The sequence below is a fragment of the Otolemur garnettii genome, unplaced genomic scaffold (genome assembly GCF_000181295.1).
Source record: "Otolemur garnettii isolate 467f Iridium unplaced genomic scaffold, OtoGar3 scaffold00111, whole genome shotgun sequence".
NCBI classification, from domain to species: domain Eukaryota; kingdom Metazoa; phylum Chordata; class Mammalia; order Primates; family Galagidae; genus Otolemur; species Otolemur garnettii.
In genome coordinates this window covers 4,325,220-4,347,937 of record NW_003852506.1, presented here as the reverse complement: position 1 = coordinate 4,347,937, position 22,718 = coordinate 4,325,220, and the positions used below count along the sequence as shown (strand labels likewise).

Genomic DNA, 22,718 nt, shown 5'->3' with positions numbered 1-22,718 from the left:
GAACGGCAGCAGTTCTCCACTGTGCTGCCACAAGATACACAGGAGTGTTTCACGGACAGGACCACTACATCAAATAATCATTAAAAGACAAAGCTCTACGAATAGCTGAACACCAGGAGAGAGGAGCCTAGACCCTGAGTGACTACACAGGAAACCACACAAGCCTCCAAGGGTCTATATCTGATACGCAGGAGGGGGATAAAGTTCTGTCTTGCTTATGGCATTGGCACTGTGGGTATATGGGCCATACAGCAAGACTCATATCCTAACCAACACCTTCTCCAACACCAGCCATTAAAGCAACAGCCACAACAGCCAATAGTACCAGGGCCCACCCAAACCCTACTGTGCAAGTGTCACCTGTGCGTCACCACATAGGCACGTGTGTGCCCCCTGAGCAGGGCTCCAGGCTGCTCTGCACCTCTAGGATGGGATGAGTTCCCAGGCCAACCACAGGTGGCAAAATCTAGCAGCAAATAACCTGGTTTGGAACTGGTAAGCCCTTGCATCAGTCTCATTAAACATCCGAACCTATTCTGACATAGTAGTGCTGTCCAGAAAGTATCCAACCATGTACTATGAAAGCCGGTATCACCGTGGCTGGATACTTTCCGGATAGCCCCATATGTTAATTCTGCTTCAATCCTAGCTTATGATGTAAACCCTAAGTATGCTCAAAACGGTGTTTTTCTTTTTGAAAACACAGAGAGTACAAATGTACTATAATTTCCACACTACCAAGACATATGCAGAGGGGCGCAAAAATACATACACGTGCTTCACAAATGTATGCACAATGGCCCTGAATGGCAACATATAAAAGCACAAAAATGCAGTGACCTCTGCGTGTGTCTCTGTATATGTACACTTGAGCAGAGCTGCTGACTTTTTCACACACATACGGTTTACACATTCCAGGAACATCAGGTTGGACCCTGTGAAATCAGTAATATTCTAACCACTTTTTTAACCTAAAAAAGAAAACAAAAAGGCAGCTTCACAGGATTCAAGCCATTGATTTCCCCTACAAAAGAGTCGCTGTGAAAGCACAACCCTGAATGATTCTAAAAAGATTTTTTAAATGTGTAACTGATTCTGTGAACCTGGCATCAGAATCATATCATATCATATATACAGAATCTCTGTATATATGAGAAAACTAGACAGGAGATGCTCCTCTAGATAAACAGAGAAAAAAAGTAAAGAAAATAAAATCTCATTTGTAGGGGTGAGGGCGGGGGCGTTACTGATCAAGTTACTAATCGGCCATCTCAGATGAGTAAGTCCCGGAGATCTGTACTGTACTGTACTGTACTGTACCTTTAAAAATGTGTCAGGAGTGTAGATGTCATGTTCAATAAGATAACAATTGTTTTAATCAGTATGAGCTCAAACGCTATGTGATAACAAAACTACCTGACCTATCCATAGAGGATCTGCAAAAGTTTGCGCATCTATCCATCCATCCATCCATCCATCCATCCAGCATCCGCCCGCCTGGGGCTCCGCCCACTCACCCTTCAGGGACACCCAGTAGTGCTTCCACTTCCGGCGTGTGGCCGACTCCACCTTCTTGTTCTTCTTGTGCACCAGGAAGTTCTTGACGGCCAGGGCACCAGCCTTGCGCACCGTGCCCTGCGCAGCAGTCAGCAGGATGTCCGACTGGCCCGGGGAGCTCAGAGTGCCGCTGCTCTGCTCGTCGCTGTGCGCAGAGCCCGCCTCCTCCAGGCTTTCGCTGTTGCTCATCTCCAGTTCCCTTCGGAAGTTCTCGTACACACCCTGGCGAGCCGCATCTCCGGTGGAGCTGCTGCCGCTGTCGCTGCCCACAAAGGCCCGGCCCGTGGGGGGCGAGTAGCTGGAGTTGGTGGCATTGGACCGCCTAGATAGGAGGTCCGTGTCGGTGGCGGCCCCTTCAATCCCACTGTCCGCAAACTCACTGCCCTCGCCTGTATTAACATCCTGCAAGGGAGAGAGGGAGAGAAAAGCATCACGACAAGCATCACGCCAAAAGCCTAGGAGTTCCTGCGTGTCCAGCCGGACGCTCTGCAGGTGCAGGAGATCCCCGGGGCACACCACCGCCCACCTTCCTGGGCCACGTCCTTCTCAAGCCCTGGACATGCACAGACTCAGCTGCAGAGCCACATAGGAAACCCTGAGTTGCCCTGCGTGAAGGCAAAGGATTTAGAATGTTCAAGAAATACACAGAAAACATTTCAAAGAGCACATCATTTATCTAATACTGAGATGCTACCACCACCATGCTGAGAGCTCAGTGCCCTCACCCTCATCAGCCTGCCCTGGACTCCAGGAAATTCTGCAGGCAGATTGGTTGTTCCAGAGGTAGGGGAGTGACAATTGACAACTAGGTCTTTACAGATGATACCTTCTTCCACTGCTTTTATTTATTTATTTATTTACTTAAAGGCCTGATTGGAGTCTCTTTTATAATAAGAGTGACACTGCCTCACCCCCACTCACCCAGCAAGGCCCCATGTCCCGGGAAAAGGCAAGAGTCCGCATCCTCTAATCAGCTTTGCTTTTTGAAAACAAGCAGCCTCTCACTCTGCATTGTGCTAAAAAGGTCTGTGGGGCCCACAGCTCCGAGGCAGGCTCTCCAATTACCTTGCCCTTTCAAAGCGGGGATGCTAGGAGCTGGAGGCAGGCTACTCGCTGCCCTTGGGCCAAGTGACAGCTTGGGGCAACTGCCAAGATACTGGGGTATCAATTTCCAGCTTGAAACCATTGGGAACTTCCAAAGCTGCCCCTGCTCTCAAGTTGAACATATCCGGGACAGAGAGGTCTGTTCTTAAATCAGAATCTTAATTGCTCTAAAGTGCTACAGGCATTTCCATAAACAATAATTAAATAATGGTAGTAATCAAGGGAGGATAATGACAGCAGTATTGGACAGGGCAGCTCAACAGTCCTTTGGATAAGAAATGAGACTGACTACTCCCCAAAGTAGGGGATGGCAGGATGAGTCTGACATAGAAGAAGAGTTGGTAAGACGTTATAGTATCTGGTGTGGTGGTCTTGGTGGTCTCACCAGTTTCTCAGCGTATAGTCTCGCAAATAGCTCATTATGATTCAGACACATAAAAAGTAACTGGATATTCAAAACTGCCATAAAAATGAATGCTTCAGACACGTATCTTTGGCAAAAGGCCCATGGGGCAGCATAAGCCATGCCACAACCTAATATTGTCCTACACAGGCCCAGACAGGTGCTACGCCCATATCTCCACAAATCCCACTTAGTCAATTCTAAGTTAGAATAGTTCAAAGTCCGCCTTCATTGTGGGTAAATACTACATGAATAACTAAAAGAGTTGAGCCAGACATGGAAAAAAGAAATGGAGAAAGTGAAATGGCAGCAGGAGACCGCCAGGTGAGCTTCTAAGGATCAAATCCACTTCAAATGGGGTTTAGATCCCTGGGAGTCAGAAGGAATTAAAGGAGGACAAAGAAACCATGAATGTGGCTCAGAGGCAGACGCCTGTAATTGCTGGTCCCATCACTTTGCTGTCTGCTCTCCTGCCTGTGAACAGCCACGGATGGACCCAGGACCAGTTAGTTGGCAAAAATCCTCTACACCAACAGGAAAACACTATTATCAACTTAACATTTCTCCCTAGCAGGGACATTTACTCTATGCTTCCCTGTCGATATAGGACAATAAGAAAATGTGACAATCATTGATTATTACAGATAACCATGAGTCATGGAAGACAAGGAGTCTGTGAATTGCCCAAACTTCTGGGTCCATTTTCGTATGCCTCAGCCCTCCCTCAGGAGGTTAGGTACACATGGAGGAATCACCTATAACTCCTCTTACATGCAAAGAGGTGAGATGCTTCTCTGTAAGACAGGGAAAGATAAGCTGTACATAGGTAACATCCCTCATCCCTAAGAGATACTTCCAGACAAAGAAGGGGAGAATGATCCCACACATCTTGAGATACCCAGAGCTCCAGAACAAAAAGGAACTTCAAAAGACATCTCCTCGATGAACAGATGAGGGTGTTGGGGCTGAGAAAGTCACGTCTGGCTGGTGGCAAAAATGTGGTGGAATGCAGGCTTCCCAAAACCTTTTCCACAGTTACACGGTAGCCCCATGACTCAGTTATAGGTGGCACAGCCATGGCACATGGCAACACGGCAGGTTCTGCCTAATTATTCAACTCCATGCCTTCCCCCCTTGTTCTCCAACAATGGCTCTTCTAGCTTTCCCCAAGCAAAAGCTGAGGGACTATTTGCCTGGCAAAGAGCTAAAACCCAAAAATGGAAGAACAGAGGAAAAGATGAAGAAAGGATGCAGGAAAGAGAGACAGAGACCCACCTGACAGACCAGCTCTCAAGAGCTTGTCTCCTAATGGTTTGCTGTATTCCCACAAACCTTCCCTTGACAGAATGCCCCTAGGTGAGCCTCTATTTAGACTACACATTGGGGCTTCTACAGACACTCACCTCTTTGTGACACCTGAACATCTGCTCATGCCAACTGATACTTCAAACCCTGCAGCAGCCCAGACCAAGCATGTTCACCTCTGGAATAGCCATTAAACTGAGCGAAGTGATTCCTCCAGGTAAGAGACCTGCTGCCCCAGCTAGGCCTGCATAGTCTAGGAGCACAGACTCGGTGTCATCACTGGGGAATGCTCTTGCATCTGTGGTCCAAGTGATCCCAGATGACGCCACCTTCTCTCAAGTGGTTATTCAGGCTCAGTGGTACACATGTCCCCACTGATATGTGACCCAGCCACTGGAAAACAGGCAGGTTGCCTAACCCCAGCCCGTACTTAGTCATGAAGCTTGGGATGTCCCAAGTATCCAGAAGCTCATTCTCTCACCATTGGAAATGACAATGGCCCAGCCAGAAGCAGGACTCAACACTGTTCGTTCTTTTTCTCACTGGTAGCAAACTTACACCGGCCATCTTTCAGAACAGCCCCTACCTACATCAGTGTCAAACACTTCACACCTGAGAAACCTGATTCTCCCCATATTCAGAAGCACCTGTAAACCTTTCACTCTTCCCAGCAGCAAAGAATCCGGGAGATGGACACGGAGGAATAGACTAATGGATCTTCAACAGTCTTCACAGCCATGGCAAGGTGTGTTCATTTTTATATTCAAATACTAAATTTTAATCAAAATAGTCAGAGGAAATCAAGGGAAATGGTAAGACTCTAGCTAAGTGGAAAAGTAATTCTAAACATAGTGCACGATCCAGCAGAGATTTCCAGAACACACTCAAAATAAACTCTCCATGTTAGAAACACTCCACTGAAGAGACTTCCGATGATGAACAACATTCACAGGGCAGGAAGGCCCTTATATCCTGCTCTCCCAGGACAGATCCTCCCAAGCCAGATTTTCAGGGAACTTACCCATTTCCATTCTGCTGGCACTTTCCCAAAATGAATGTATGCACAAGTGGCCAGCTGTAGCCCAGAACATACAACAGCTGCTGAGCGGGAGGTTTTTCAGCCATTTTAGTCGGGCGAAAATGCTTACATGGGCTCCTGTACTAAAGTGGGGATGCAAGAGGCAAATTCAAAGCCTATTTTCCCTGTTTTGAAAACTGGAGGGTCACCCAGCATGAATGTGGACTAATGACACATTGTGGTAAGGCTCAAGTTGTTTTGACAAGAGACTTGAAATACTACCCCCACGGGAGGTGTTCTATATTAATGATGAGTGAACGTAATTTTGAAGAAGTAATTAGTCAGAAAGTGCAAAGGCCCTGGGACAATTCAGCGAGCCTGTAGAATCACAATGGCCACTTACAGTAAAAGTATGAGTTGAATGCAGCTAGAAACCCTTCTCTTGGTCATCAATTCAATGCCCCTGCTGTATCTCGCTTAGCTTTAATACACCGGTACAGAGAAGCTGAAGATAATGCAGAATTAACTAAATTTCAGTGGGGTAAAGAAATTGTGATTTGCAAACATCTCAAATTGTAACTATTTGTCTTATTAAATTCTAAAATGTTCCTGGTTTGTCGTCTTCTTCTTATCCCCAAAATGTACATGCTCCCAACACACACATAAACACCACCTTTGGCTCTGAATATACTGTCCTTTACTAATCTCAGCACAGCAAATATCAATTCTAGGTAAATTACTCTGAACCAGTTCATGTCTCAGTTCCCTCATCTGTATAATGGGGACAGCAACAGTGCCTACTTTGTAAGACACTTCATAGGAGGTGAGACTGAGGTAACCCGAGAAAAGCATCATCGAACTGTGCCCAGCACATACTACCTGCTCAAAAGGTTAACTACAGACCTTAAAATCTTGAAGGTGCTGTGAGCTAGGCTGGCGCCATGGCCCTCTAACCTGAGCAAGAGAGTGAGACTCTGTCTTAAAAGAAAAAAAAAGGTACCTGTCATTCCTGTCATTTCCATCCTCGGCCTTACTTACCTCTCTGCACTGCCAGACCTCAGAGTTACTAGTTTCTCACAACGTGGAAGAAAAGCCCTCTGAGGAACCTGGACAGGCTGACCAAGGCTGGGATGAGCCTGATACTAATTAGGCTTGTTAATTCTTTTCACATTCACGTAACATTTCAATAAACTAAGGAAATGGTGATGTTATCCACTCTGTAAATTAGTAACTGTTGGGCACTACTGCTAATAATTACCATTCCTGATTTGCTAGAAATAGGAAACCAGCTCTATTTTCCCCTCTCCTTCCCTTCCCAAGGCAATCTCTCCCCCTTTCTATGTTTCCAGCACCCATTCTTTGTCCTCTAACGATTCCCAATAGAAGTAACTCACAATTTCTCTCAATTGTCACCACTGGAACCAAAATTATTACTGTCACTAAAAAGAGACTGCAAAGTTAAGTTGGGAAATGCTTGAAGTATTGCTTCAGGTAACTCCCGATCAGGAGTGCTTTACGTGGTCACTAAATGAATCATCTTCCCTTTCATCTGGTTTTCCATACTTGTGCTTCCACCCTGTGGTCTTCCCTCCTCACCATCCCATAATATACTGCATACCCAGTCCCTTTTCTTCCCTTCCTAGTGCTGTATCCCTGGTTCGGCTGGAAGCCCTCTCTTCTAACCATCTTCCTTCCACTGCACACACCCTTGCCAGGTATATCTCCCAGGATAGAGGAGGCATCCCCACACAGTCTTCTAAGACCTTCCACGAACATCCAGCTCTAGCACTTGAGTTTTGGAGGTACCCACCCACCAATCAAAGAGCTCAATCCAGGGCATATGCCCAACCTTTGCTGTTTCCAGGAACACTCAAGTACCTCCGTTTCTACAGAAGCCCTCTCCTTCCCTCCTCCAGTCACCATGCCAACTTCTCTGCAGCACATCCCATTCCCCAGCCCTAACTCTACTCTTGCCACCTTGGGCTCCTTGCCCTTTTTCAAATGTACTAGGCACCCTCCCACCTTCAATAGCCAAGTCCCCTTCTATTTCAAGTCCCTGCCCAAATTCTGCCCTCTCCAGAGGGCCCACCTGGCAAACCTATCTGGAATCGTCCCCCACCTCTGTCCCCCTCCCTTCCTCATCCTACTCCATCTTTCTTCCACTACATGTCACTTACTACAAGAACTGTTTTCTGCCACACACGCACTTCACCCCAGCGAGCTTCATAAGCTCAGGGATATTGTCTGTTTTTGCTTTTTGTTTGTTTTGTTGTTCTTGTTTTTTTTGAGACAAAGTCTCATTTTGTTGCCTTTGGTAGAATGCCGTGGCATCGTAGCTTACAGCAACCTCAAATTCTTGGGCTAAAGTGATCCTCTTGCCTCAGTCTCCCCAGTACCTGGGACTACAGGGGGCGGCCACGGCGTCTGGCTATTTTTTCTTTTTCAGACACGGGGTCTCGCCCTTGTTCATGCTGGTCTCAACTCCTAATCTCAAGCTTTAGTCCATCCATCTCAGCCTCCTAGAGCACTACGATTACAGATGTGAGCCACCGAGCCCAGGACTCAGGGATCTTTTCTTGTTGACATATCCCAGGAGCCAGTAACAGCGCCTGGCATGGTGTGGGCACTTCAAAAATAATTGCTGAACAAACTACTGCTCTTTGTCCACTACAATCTCCGAACAAGGAGAACAGCTTCTCGTGGAACACATTTCTGTTGGACTTAAAGATTTAGTCATTTCTAAGTTCGGCTCACATTACACTAAAGTTGAGGTGACAAATTAGTCCAAGCTGTAAAGTTTAAATTTGCAAGTTTCAAGCAGTCCAGTTGTATCAATATTATGTCTTATGCAGAAGTGACCGTAGTTAATTTTTTTTCCTTTAACTTTTTTTTAAAGTAGAGGATGTAAGAGAAACATATTGGGCTATTGGGTTATTTTATGTGTAGAGCCCAAGCTAGTTACACTGACAACAGGTAATGTAGAGCCAACTAGGCCAAAATGCCAAAGGGAAAGGCCTATCAGATGTTTCCTAAGTTCTCCCTGGGACCCCTGGAGACCCTGTTGGAGCCTCACTACAGGCTGGCTTTAGGGCCACATCCTGCAGAGTCGCACCTCCCTCCTCAGACAACTCTCAAGTCCCAACCCCCCTTCCTCCTCCTATGTTAGGCTATGAAACCAAGGATTATACAGATGTGAGTGACACAATTTGAGACAAAGGGCATAGACTTTCTCTATTCACATAGTTAACTATGGATATGATTGTCAAAACCCTGAACTGCCAGGGACGGTGGGCAAGTGACACACGTGTAGTCCCAGCTGCTGAGAGGCTGAGGCAAGAGCAGCATTTGAGTCCAGGAGTTCTGAGTCTAGAGTGCACTGTGGTTGCACCTCTGAATAGCCATTGCACTCTAGCCTGGACAACACAGCAAGATCCCTTCTCTAAAAAGGGGGGGGGGCCTGAATATTCCCAGTGTATATTAGCATAAATGACAGTTCTCAGAGAGTGGGCCAAGAGTCCCTAAGATACAACCAAGGAGTCCTTGAGGCTCTTCTGCTTCCAACTATCTACTAAAGGTCAAATTTCGCTCACAAAATCCAATGAAAGAGCATATTGCAAGAGAGTGGGTGCTGAAGTGGCTATGAGATCCCAGTGTCTCTCTTTAGCCAGAACCCAAAGAGATTTGCCAAAATATAAAACAATTCCTCTCATTGCATGTTTTTTATGTTAGAGAATAAAAAATTTTAAATAACATTCAATGGGCACGTTGTTCTTCTAAAATTAACAAGTATTTTTTACATTTGTTTCAATTTCTAATGTGATGGTTATAGATAACACCCTTTAAACAAAAGCTCCTCAGAGTCCAAAATACTTTTGATGAGTATAAAAGGGGTCTGAGAATTACTTACATAAGCCAGCCCTCCACTACCTGCCCACCTCTCCACTCCCCAGAAAGAGATTTGGCAAAGGAGATATATATATTCCTGTAGAGAATGGATGGGTCCATTTCAAAATCAATTATCTCACTGCTTAACTTACATGCCTAGCAAAAAAAAAAAAGATAAAGCAAAAAGATTAAAAAAAAAAAACAGAAGATAGAGAAGGAAAAAAAGAGAGGGAAGAGAGGGATTCTTTTAAAAATAGATTTTACATGGAAATACTTTGTTGCATAAATAATTAACCTGAGTTTTTAACCAGAAGTCTCTGAAATGATATGCAGAAGGGTGGTCCATGTGTTTATCTGAGGAAAAGGGACAGATTTTTCATCCCATTATCAAAGGAACCTGAGACCAAAGGTCAGTCATCACTTGGCTGTTGAGTCAACTTTCAGCTCAGGAGCCAAACTTATTTCTGAGCCACTTAAGCTAAGTTGTAAAACAAATTATTAAAAATCAACATAATTTTTCTAAGAACTCAAGACCCTTCCAATTACTTGCTTATCAAGGAAAGAAAGCCTAAGGAACGGCTCTGCTGGGCTCCTTTTTCTGACCTTCGAGCTCCATAACCAGGGTTTTAGGCAGTAGGAGTGGGCAGAAATAATTCTCTTTTCAGGCAAGACCATTTTTGCTTTTGTGCCAGAGTCACGGGGTTTGATTTTAAAATGTGGGGACACAAGCTGAAAACTGATCAAGCATGGGGCAGGGTGGGGGGCTTCTGCAGAAAGCACCCCAGTAGTGAGTCAGAGGCTTGGGTTTTAATCCAGTTGTGAGACCTTATTACCCAATTTCTTTAATTTCTAGTAATGCTGAGGTATCTGAAACCCATCAGCGAACCCCACAAACCTAACTGCCCAGGCAGGGGCTCTGCCCAGGGCCTCCTTGCTGCTCTCCCTCCCATGGCGGTGGTGCCTTGAGACACGCTCACTGCAGCCCCGCCACATCCTGTCATCTCCCGAGGAATGAATGAAGCTCCCTCACGAGCATGCACAGTGGCTCCAAGCCAAAGCTTCCCTTAGAAACACAGAACCTGACTACAAGACTCCATCAAACAACAGCATTCTCTCTCTCCAACTCACCCACTGGAAGTCTCCAAGACGTAGGAGAGCTGAACCCGAGAAAATAAGGCACACTTCACCATCACAACCAATAACCACTAGGTCCTGAGCTCCTGTTATGTGCATGACCCATTTATTCCCTCAGAATCTTCTCATCAGCGTCATTTAAGAGGCACTGAGATCCCTGGAAGTTAAATAAGCAAGAGGTTCCCACTTAAAAGCTCAAATAAGCTAATGACTTCTTCTTTGCTTGACCAGATGCTGCCTTCTCCTTTGCTGGTCGCCAAAGAAATACAGAGAGAGTAAAGTTCAAGCCAAAAAACCAACTAGCCATCAATTCAATCCAAGGGGACAACCTTTTACAGAAATCAGTAGGAGTAAATTCTGCTAGAAGTAGCATGAGACTCCAGACTTCCATGCACGACATGCCTGTGTACACATACACAAACACACACACATACAACACACCTGCTCAAATACATGAATTAAACCAAAAATTGTGAGCCAGACTTTGGAGCACCTAATATGTGTCACTTCTCAAAGCCTAAATTTGAACCTCAGTGACTTCATGTTTCAGTAATACAGCCAACTACTAAACAAATACAAAAACAGGAAGAATGGCCAAAAGCCCTTTTGTGATGATTTTCAAATCAAATGAAGTTGTTCATATTATTTCAAATAAAACGTATTTTCTTCCAGGCTTCAAGGCCATGCTCTGGGGCCAAATGTCTGCCAAAAACTTTTTTCTGGGGAGTAAACTGCTGACAGGACCATCACAGATCCAACTACATCACCAGGGCAGCTGAGGAGACTTTAATAGGGATGATTCAAGCTCCCATGGGTCCCTTGGGTCAAAAAAGTTTTATTTAAAAAAAAAAAAAGGAAGAAATAAAGCATTCTTTTCAAGGAAGCTTTCACGCCCACTGCCTCCTAAAATACACTGTTTGGAACATGGTGGGCTCTCAAGAAATTGCGTTGGATAACATGCCATACTTAGACTAGGAAATGTGGGCGGGTGGATAGTGTTGTGCATAATTCTGGGGTTTGTTTCAAGTCATTAAAGAGCCTCACTCAACATAGAAAGTCAATACAAAAATAATACTTCCGTTCACTTCAGAGGCTCCACCAAAGGCTTTCATGCATGAGGTCCCACTTGGTTCTTCAGAGGGCCCTGCTGGAGGGGCCAGTGTCACTTAGACCGGACAGTGAAGGATCCTGTGGCACATAAGATGGAGCTGACTGGCCCAAGGTCACCCGGTGGGTAAGCAGACGAGCCAGGATGCAAATGTACCTCTTAGGATTCCGGGTCCATTGCACACTGCATTACATTAAGCTGCCAAGGCAGTGACTTTATGAGACACCACATTTAGATGATCTCACTCCCATATATTAACCATTTTGGACGGCAGCAAGCCAAAGAATGAAAATTTCATATAACAATTGCACATGAGAGCTTTCAGTGGTACCAGATCTCAGGGGGGAACTGTTTTGCTTTGCCCCACTTCTGGGGTAGCCACAGCTCAAGGGCTCACACTCCCATTAGCCAGTCAGGTGCTGGGGAATAGGGAATGTGGAAACAGAGGTCTAGATGTCCCCAGTGTTTGAACCACGGACATAGAGAGCCAGAATACAGCTGAACACACCCTTCTTGGAGCTTACATAGCATATGAGATTGGACAATTAAGTTTGCAGATTCATCCTAGAAAAAGTGCTGCATGCCTCATTGCTGAACATCACTATGGCCACCTTTGCAGTACCCCCTTAGGAAGCTATTCATTGACACCACCAATCAGCCGTCTTTCAAAGCAATTTCCAAACTCTTTTTTCTGGAATGGCCATCAGAGCTGTCATCATATGTATGCACTAACTCAGCACTTTGCCAGGTAAAAGTCAAGTCAAAGGTAATGTTTTATTTTAACGGTCGTTGTCCATGGACCCTCTCCAGACTCTGAGAGAACAGACCATCTCTGAATCAGTCCTGCAATAACAACGTGACGGTGTCTTCAAGACAGCCCTTCAGTCCTTTTCCAGTGACCCTTTGATAGGACACTCATCTCCATGACCTGTCAAATTCACAGTGCAAGAGCAGCCCTCACAGGGTCGGCAGGGGGAGTCCAGGGAGGGTACTCAGTTATTTCTGTCATTCCCACCTCAATTCAGAAGAGATGGGTTAAAAATTAGGTAGCACCTGCAGATGCAAGGTTCCTACCCACCTTCGCAGGTCAATTCATTTCTAGGACACGAGATTTTGATACAAACACTAAACTTCAACCCACATCACACCACTAGCAATGAAAGAAATTGTAACACTAACACGTTCTCCTTTCTGGCTGCTTCCTAAGAAGCAGGCACTATGGTTCACATGTTATTCCATTCCTCAGAAAGTCTTATTATCCCTACGTGACAGATGAACAAGTTAAAGCTAAAAGAAAACTATTAACATGCCAAAGTCCTCCCCAGGTAAAAAGAGAGGCAAGATGCCAGATGTGGATGCCATCAGCAGAACTTATCATTGGGCAGGAACACAGTCTAAAGCCAGTTTTCTTCCCCTCAGCCCTTCCCAGGTCCTCCACCATATGCCCATTATATCTATACCCCTTTTCTGACAGAACTTAACCTCAAAAGGCAATTTGACTTGCCCTGGAGCAAAGTCAGAGGGTGCAGCACCATCTCCTACTAGGCAGATCAGAGTGCTGACTGCAGTGACACTTGTTGGCCACACCTTTCCAGGCAAGTGGGCCAATCTGGATTTTTAACCTGAAGCACCATCTACAAACTACTTCCTCCCCGTCCTCAGAGTAAGCCAAGACCCCCTGAATTATGCCACAGGGAATAGTAACACCAGAGAAGGACTAAGGCATGCAGGATTGATGACTGTTTTTTTTTTTTTTTAATAAATAGGGGTCTTGCTATGTTGCCCAGGTTGGACTTGAACTCCTAAGCTCCCGAGATTCTCCTGCCCCACTACAACACCCAGCTCTGTTGCTCGACACTGCATCATCCTAATCCTAGTCATCACTGCCAGCTAAGGTAACAGATCTTCCTTTAATTAGCAAGACACTTTTCAAGTCTTTTAAAAATGTTTTCACACCCACTCTCCCATGCACTGGACACTGAGGCTGGCACGTTGAACGTCCTTATCCCTGTTCTTCAGAGGAACAGCTAGTCGTCAGGGTTTGCCCAAGTTCAAACAACTAGTTGGCTGCAAAGTAGGAACTGGAAGCCACCCATTTAATTCCTTCCGCTACACCTCCCTCCAGAGACAGGGCTGGCCCGCACTGCAAGGAACAGGAAATTGAAATGGCTCCTGGTAAGGCAGAGAAGCCTGCCAACCTCGGAGAGAAGCTCACGAGCGACCCGAGCCCGCCCTGAATTTAAAATGCCTCCTCCTCAAAGGAGCTGCTGACCAGCCTCCTCCCACCTGCTGCTGCGAAGAAGTAAGTTCCAGGACTCCACAACCCAGCATGCGTGTCTGTCCACCAAGTTCTAAAGCAAGCATGAAAAAGTGGGGTGCTGCTGAGGAACTGAGTTGGTGAAGACAGCTTCCCGGTCTGAACTTACCCCCTTCATTCCCACTCCTACCACATCATCCCCCAGCACACGCTCCCCTGAATCCCCACCCCTTCCCCACAGCACTATAAGAGGGGCAAAGCAGAAGGGAGGAATCCTCAGAGAAGCGGCATCAGCTGCAGCAGGCACAGGGCAAGTGGGGCAGAACCCGATTCAACGGTGGGAAATCTCCTAAGAGCAAACTCATGCACGTAGAGTCATGCACTGTTTCCGAAATAGCGAAACACATTTTAGTCACTTTACCTGAGTTGTTTTTGCTCTTCTGCCTTGCATGCTGTTGCTATGGCTAATCTGTGGGTTGGTGGCACCTTCAGAAAGACAGTGAGATTTCCTACAGGGAAGTGTGTTGTAATTACTGTACGGAGGATTCTCTTCGGCAGCAGCCGGTGGCATCTTATGTTTTGCAAGATCGGGAATATCAGACACCAAATTCCGACAATAGCCTGCAAATTTGCTCCTCGGCCCCCCGTTTGCTGTCACCCCAGAGTTTTTCTGAGCGTACAAGTCACCCAGGGAATTGGCCCGCTGACAGGTGCTGAGCGGCCGCGGACTTGCCTGTGTCTCCATCCCCCGAGCCTCCTCACAGTCCTTCTCTTCCGCGGAACCCAAGATTTCTTCGTTGCTTGTTAAATGTTCTTGGCTCAGATCAGAAAGTGAGAATTCCAGGCTGTCCTCCCGCCAGATGTCTGCAGATTTGGAGCGTTTTTTCTTAAAGCTTGCCGTCTCCATGAAAGTGGGCCCGTTAGATGTATAGAGATGCTGCCTCCTGCCTCCCTCAGCCAAATATGTAGCGTCATCCCCGTAAAGCCTGCTCTCCTCCGAGTCTGGCATGCTCTGCACAGAGGCTGCTGTGAGGACGAGGCTGCTGTCTACGCTGGGAGTGACAGAAGAGTCGGTGTAAGACACGGGTCTCAAGCCCATATCCACTCGGTCCACCCAGATGGGGCCGCCGAAGTCCTCCAGGGTGCCTTCTTGGGAGAAGGGCTCCAGGCCATTTTCAGCCAGGGACTGGGGGATGCTGGGGGTGCTGCTGGACCGCGTGCTCACTTCCGAGTTCCTGTGGATCACCTTCCCCGAGGAGGCGTGCCGGGTGCGCCGTGTCTTGTGAGACAGGCGCAGGGAGCGGGAGGTGTGCTTGCGCCCCAGGCTGGCATGCTTTTCTCCATAAAACTCATGCTCTACATTTTGACTTTCTGCGTTTCCCATGGTTTTATGGTCTGCAGCAAAGGAGAAGAGGGGGGATAACAGAGTCACTATTAGTGTAGGAATAGACATCTTAGACCTCGGCCTAAGGGAGGGCAGAACACTTTGCTCACGGGGGTTGGGTAAGTGGTGGCAGACTCCTGTGTGCGCCTGGCAGGCACTGAGACTCTGACCTGGAGCAGGTGAGCACTGACATCACCTGTTCAGACGGCCCCAACATGTGAATAACTGCATAATTACAACCTGTAAAGAGTCAGACTCAACTTGGCCCAGCGGGGAGACATCCACTGGGTACACCAGAGACTGTTGCTTTTGTACAGCTGACCACTCTGCCAACCTGTCCTCCTCCTTAAATGCTACAATTATATAGTGAAAGTTCTACTCCTACCCATAAAGGGAAAACTCAAAGCACAAACCAAGGTGTTCACCAAAGTAGTAACTTTCTATTGAAATTATTTCTAAAAACAAAACAAAACTCATGGGTGCATTTTGTAACCTTCCAACTGCCAATGGCTCATGGCCCCAAACTTCAAAAATTACAGCCCTCCATGTATCACGCTGATGGGTCTGGTTTTTTTTTTTTTTTAATTTTGTTTTTGTTTTGCTGTATTTGATGTGTAATCACACTTCAAAATCGAATAAAAATGGAAAACCTCAAGATGTAAGTCTGATCAACACTTCCTAAGAAATAAATCAAACCGAAAAAAAGCCTTTAATTTCAAAGCATTCCGAGAATCTCAATTTTGGAGTTTTTTTGGAGGGGGTGTGGAGTGGTGGTAGGGACAAGCAAAACAAACAGAAACCCTGCTCTCTGCTTAGCGGCAGATTAATGGGTTTATTTCTGGGAGCAAATCCAACCTGTGAACATTAATCTGGTACAGAGTGCCCTGCAAACAGAAATTCACATTATGAAACCACTAAATGTGATTCAGCCTTCTGGGGCTCCCCAGGTTAATTCACGTCCCTTCTTAACATTATCCCCAGTCTCTCTCACTGACCCAATGACACAATTCTGTTACTCACAGTGGGAAAGAGAAAAAAAAGTCTTCAAAGCCCAACAACTATGCCTCTGCTCAGCCTGTCTCCTCATTCCAGGAGCTCTCTCACAGCACTCAAAGATAACACACCTGAAGATAGCTCCATAGGAAGGAACAAAAGCAGAGTAGCTGGGCATTTCCCTACAGGGGTTCTTTTAACCACCTACAGAACCATTCATTGAGAAAATATATACCAAGAATCTGCCATGTTCTAGAAGCCAGGGACACAGCAGTGAACAAAAAAGACACATTCCCTACTCCCATCAAACTGATATTCTAGCCAGGGAAAGCACCAAGTAAACACGAAAGTAAAAGGTTACTTGGGGAAACAGGAAATTATATTACCGTAGCCACTGCAAAGAGATGGAAGCACCCCAGAGCATAATCTACCTTCACCTTGGTCCAAGAATCATGCTACAGTCCCCCTGTTCAGTCAAAAAGTGTCACTTAAACTCTCATCAGCACATCTTTACTAAAAGGAAATGGGGCAACAAGAAGGGAAAACCCCCATTTAGTGTCCCACTGAATTCAGAGGTAACTCGCAGACACCAGATGTTATGCTATTCCCGAACTGGAGTATTCCCTCCCAGTCACACCTCATAGGATTCAGAGGGAATTCTCCATCAAAGACAATCTCCTATTTGACTAGCAGCAAGGAAATTTCAACATAATAGGTTCACATTTCTCTGGTCTGGTCAGTGTCTTTAAGATGCAAGAAAAAAGATAAACATGAAAAAGTTCAATTGTCCATACCTGACCACTTGTCATTTAAATTCCTATGAATAGCAAGTGCTACATTTTAAAATGAAATAAATAAATTGGCGTCACAATATCACCAAAGGCCATTACTAATTTCTTAAAGTTCTTAATTTTTTTTTAAAGAGCACATACCTGGTCTATCTAACTATAGGTTTTGCCCATAAATAAAGACTTAGAATAAATATTAGTCAAGGCTCCACTTTAGGAATCACATAGTTTAAATTTAGGAGGGGAAAAATTAGAGTGAAATAAAGTAAACGGAAAAAAAGGCAAAACTGTCACTTTAAATATACTAGGATTTATCTTCCTCTATCATATAATATCCAAAGTTTGCAAATGTAAATTGACAGACCTATTTTCAACAGAAAACTAATCAAGTTAAAAGTCTCAGGAGAGGTTTCCTAAAGGAAACGGCCCCAGCCTTCAAGAATTACAGCACTCCATGCATCACACTGACGGGTCTGTTATATTAATAGCATTTTTAGTAGCAAGATTCTTTTCAGCCAGCCAAGGTAGGAAAGAAGCCACTTTTATCTTCAGAACTAGAATTTAGAGATGATTGCCAAATCTTCTAAATCCTACCAAGAGACACTCTCAGGAGATGACCTAAGCAGAGCCTGCAGGAAGTTTGAAGCAACTAAAGTTAAGAAAAATAAGTTTCTAGGGACCACTGAACCAGCCCTTAATTGGAAAGATGTTCCAGAAAGGTCAGTTGAGAAGCATGAAGGCCCATGTGGAATCAGTGGGGGACTCTGAAATAACATCAGCATGAAAAGTTAAAATGCTCACTGCATACGAGAGATACAATCCCTGTTTCAGAGACAACCCCTGCCCCATGAGCAGGCCCCAGAAAGCTGATGAAGTTTACATCCTTTCCATGCACGATTGTGAAATGCTAGCTACTCCCATCATCTCATTTTCTTTCTATTCTACCCTACTTAACCTCTGCAAAGACTAGAAATCTTCTTCTCATGATCATGAGTCCATAAATGTTGGGGCCTTCTACTAACAAAAGCGAAAGGTACAGGGCCAGTACCTCACCACCACAAGCACCACATAATCACTGGGTAAGAGAGAAAATACTCAGGGCAGGAGAACAGTCTGACATGCAAAAACCCAGATAGAAACTGAAAAGCACAAAGTCACAGAAACAGTATTAGATCCAAGCTGAGAAGTACAACCAGTTTTAAATTCATTAAACTCTCCATTTCAGACTACGACTTCTGTAGAATGTTAGTGGTCTCAGGCATCGCTCACATTCAGGGGCTAAGTGCAAGGTGGCAAAGAAGATTTTAGTACTAAGTTTGGTTTTCCCATACTTCTTTCTTTTCAGAGTTCTAAGTTCTGGCTTCCCTGATCAGCCTCAAGGGCTTTGCGACACTCTTCCTTCTGCCTGGAACTCTCCTCTTTTGTGGTATTTGCCTGTTTCATTCCACCACGTCCATTCTGATCTTAAATCAAATGTCCCCTTATCAGGGAGGCCTTTCCTGACAGCCGCTCTCACAGAACTCAACTGGGCTTACCTTCTTCTTTTTTTTTTCTTTGCATTTATCAACATACATTTCATTTGCCTCTTTTATTCATTCATTCATTCATTCAATTATGCATTTTTTGTGCCCTGGGGTAGAATGCCATGGTATCATCGTAGCTCACAGCAACCTCAAACTCTTGGACTTGAGCAATCCTCTTGCCTACAGTCTCCATTAATATCTAAGACTACAGGTACAAGCCACTACACCTGCCTAGAATTTCTGTTTTTAGTAGAGACGTGGTCTCACTCTTGCTCAGGCTGGTCTCAAACTCCTGAGGTCAAGCAATCCACCCACTTTGACCTGCCTAAGTGCTCGGATTACAGGCATGAGCCACTGTGCTCAACCACTTACCTCTTTTATTCTCTATCCTTCTCCACTGTAACCTAAGCTTCAAGAGGGCTGAAAATTTTACTTCTCTCTCTTTTTTTTTCTTTTGAGACAGAGTCTTAAGCTGTCCCCCTGGGTAGAGTGCTGTGGCGTCACAACTCACAGCAACCTTCAACTCTCGGGCTCAAGCAATACTCTTGCTTCAGTTTTTCTATTTTTACTTTTAGTAGAGACAGGGTCTCACTTTTGCTCAGGCTGGTCTCAAACTCCTAAGCTTAAGCAATCCAGCCACCTTGGCCTCCCAGAGTGCTAGGATCAAAGACATGAGCCATTATGCCTGACCTAATTTTACTTGTCGTATTTCCTGCTGTATCCTCAGTGCCTAGAACACAGCCTAAAATGTGCCTAATAAAAAAATGCTACATGAATGAACAACAGCAGGTATTTAATCTAGAATGTGAAGAAGACTTAGAATACAGCCACAAGGAAACATAGACGGGAGCACCAATACAATGTGAACTAGACCCAGCACACATTAGTCTTCAGTACACTAGCCTCTATACTCGGGGTACCTGAAGGAAACACTGGTTTCCAGCCAGTGGGCTGCATCTGTGTCCTTCCACCTGCAGACCTGTGCAACTTTCTCATTCTGGACCACTGGTCAGTTCACTTGACCCATGAACTGAGCTGCAGGTGTTCAGCTTATGCTGAACAGTGTATTCCCCACCCCCACCCAGTTTCCCAGGGAAAGAACTAAGGGCTTGCTCCCATCTCATCCCACTTAATTCTTGCCTTCAGTTCCTACCTTGCTGCTCTTTTTGGAACTGTGGTGCAGGGAATAAGGTTGAGTATTGAGGGCACCTCTCCCTATCGTGAAGGTAACAAGTACAGAACTGCTCAGGACTAAGATGATCCTGAGAAGATACGGCCAAAGGAGACACACTGGCATGAAGGGCAAGGGTGTCATTTCTTTGATAGTGTATGGGGTCAGAAGATCAGGAGATCCCAGACCAAAGACAACAGAATTAGTGTAACTTTCCATCCTTGCCAATGCTATAATCTGTCTCTTAAAGTGATGAGTTAAACTCTGCAATGAATAATTGCACTAAGTGCCTTTAAATCCCATCAAATTAAATACAGATGCTCCTTGATTTATGATGGGGTTACATCTCAATAATGCCAGTGTAAGTTGAAAATATCCTAAATCAAAGATACATTTAATGCACCTAACCTACTAAACATCATAGGTCATCCCATTCCACCTTAAATTGTTCAGAACACTTACACTAGCCTACAATTTGGCAAAATCATCTAATATACACCCTATTTCATAATAAAGTGTTGAATATCTCATGTAATTTGTTGAATACTGAAAGTGAAAAACAGAATGGTTATGTGCACACCATCATAAAGTGTTGAATATCTTGTGTAATTTGTTGAATACTGAAAGTGAAAAACAGAATGGTTATGTGACACCATCATAAAGTCAAAAAACCCACCAGGTGAGGTGGCTCATGTCTATAATCCCAGCACTCTGGGAGGCCAAGGTGGGAGGTTGCCTAAACCCCGGAGTTTGAATTGCTGTGAGCTACTCTGACTCCATAACACTCTAGCCTGGGGCAACAGAGTGAGACTATTTCTCAAAATAATAAATAAATAATAAAGTTAAAAAAGAAAACACTAAGTCAAACCATCATAAGTCAAGGACCATCTGCAGATAATGAATGAGTTAACCCGCATCACAAGGAACTTTATCAACATGCACAAGTATTTATTACTTAGGGCAGTTCATACTAACATCAAGTAGGTGGTCATTTCTCAGGGACTGCTTTTATAGATATATTAGCCATCTTAACTTTACATGATAAAATGATATAGAATTATGTACACACATTGAAACAATGTCAGATTTCTGGCTTTGGTATTTTACTATAATGTTGTAAGATACAACCACTAAAGATAACTGGGTGATGGCTTTACTTCCTATATACAATTTCCTATGAATCCATAATTATTTCTAAATACAAAACTAAACAAACAAACCAAGCCTTAACTAACTAACTGGAATATACTGGTTAAAGAAAGTTTTAGTTTAAAAGTGAGGATTCTGCAAAAAAAATTGTATTTGAATCCTTTCCTTTTTTTAAGCTAAAAGCATCTAGAAAATTCTAATATACTTTCAATGAATGAGGCAATAAAGACACAAGCATTTATTGAACATCATCTAGAAAAACGCTACGGAAATACAAAGCAAACACAGAAATAGTCGGAATTGAGGTAAAACAGAGAAGTAGAGCTTATTATCTAAGGACAGAGCTTCTGTCTTAATAAAGCAATAAACAAACATAAATTGCTAATATCTGGTGCCAGAAAGAATAAGCCACAATGGCCTATCTCATCCCTACTGATTACAACTAAAACCTCTGAACCAAAAAGTAAACAAAAGCAGAGACATTAAGGAAAAGTCAAAACCTAAGGAAGCCATTCATGGAAAGGTGAGTTTCCTGTTTTGTTTTTACTGTTCCAATTTCCCCCCCAGCTCTGAACCAAAGGCCCAGTGAACCTGTGGCACAGACAGCAAAAATCTCTGTCTTTCTGCCCAGAAGAATCAAGAAAGGCCCATGCAAGCCAGAGATTGAGTGGGGATAAAAAGAGAATTGAAAGAGAAAAACCCTGAATGGTATGTGTTAATCTACACACGTCCCAGGCTAACTCCTCAGATGCACACACGCCTGGTACTGACCCAAAACAAGATAGCAAAGGCTCTGAGAACTGAATCATGATGTAAACCACAGCCCAAGCCTCAGACTAACCAGAGGAAGGCATGAACAGGACAAACCCAGAGCAGCACATCAAGGCTGTGAAAACTGAACTGACAGTAGCACCTCTGCCCACCTAAGGTGAGACAGAACTTGTGATCTGAATCTAGTCAAAAATAACGACAAAGAAAAATCAATATCTTCCAGATGGCTATAACAGGACCTGAAATATCACACTTTGTAGACAGAATATCCACGATGCTTTCCAAAGACTCAGGAATGTCTACTCAGTTATAAAGGGTAAAGACAATCAATAAATGCCAACCCTAAGTAGACCTAAATGTGTTGAAATTACCACACAAAGACTTTGAAAGCAGCTATTATAACTGTGTTCCCAGAGTAAAGGTAAACACTCTTGAAATAAATGAAAAATTTAACTGTTTACAGTGTCTATGTTAGATCAGTGATCCATCAGTAAGGAAGTAAAACACATACAAAAAGGAAAAATAAACCTTATATGACCCAAGATACAACACATATGCTGCATTTTTTAAATACTCTGATGTTGTATTTTCACAGTACTGCACATAAAACATTCCAGTTGACAGAGAGCCACCCATGGTCAAAGTCTTGGGTGGAGAAAACAAAGAAAAATACACCCACAACCACAGGTTGTTGAGAGAGAAAAGAGGGAGGAAAAGAAAAAGATATGAGGGAATTGGGAATGACTTCACCACCTTGAAGACCAAGGAGGTCATTGTAATAATTTTATACTTTAGCATATCTAATTTTCAGAGGAACACTAGAGATTCCAGTTGTGCTCCTAGCAGACCCTATGCTGAAGAACAGAAGAGTTCCACATGGACACAGCCCAGCCTTGTGGGTCACCCAGCCAGGTCTTGCCCTATTCAACAGCAAATAATAAAAAAAAGATGATGCTACACTGTGACCAAACACCTCTGGAACAAAACTCTTCTAATCCTCCAGAAGTAAAATCTGAGATTGGAGATGTACATCTAAGACACAACCTTGAGCGGCTTAAATTTTTCTTTCTTTCTTTTTTTTTTTTTTTTTTTGAGACAGAGCCTCAAGCTGTTGCCCTGGGTAGAGTGCCATAGCATCACAGCTCACAGCAACCTCCAACTCCTGGGC

General features: G+C 44.4%; 1 protein-coding gene across 7 annotated transcripts in view; it reads right to left on the bottom strand.

Annotated features, from left to right (window-relative positions):
* The window catches only part of TIAM1 (T cell lymphoma invasion and metastasis 1), a 368,684-nt gene that overhangs the window by 118,262 nt on the left and 227,704 nt on the right, over positions 1 to 22,718 (bottom strand). For all 7 annotated transcript variants that reach the window (XM_023517428.1, XM_023517430.1, XM_023517429.1 and 4 more), the window contains 2 exons: positions 14,193 to 15,166; positions 1,518 to 1,959 (listed from right to left, as the gene is read on the bottom strand). In XM_023517428.1, the coding sequence (XP_023373196.1) occupies positions 1,518 to 1,959; positions 14,193 to 15,155 (1,405 nt within the window). In that variant the 5' untranslated portion in view covers positions 15,156 to 15,166. The remainder of the gene's footprint in view (positions 1 to 1,517; positions 1,960 to 14,192; positions 15,167 to 22,718) is intronic.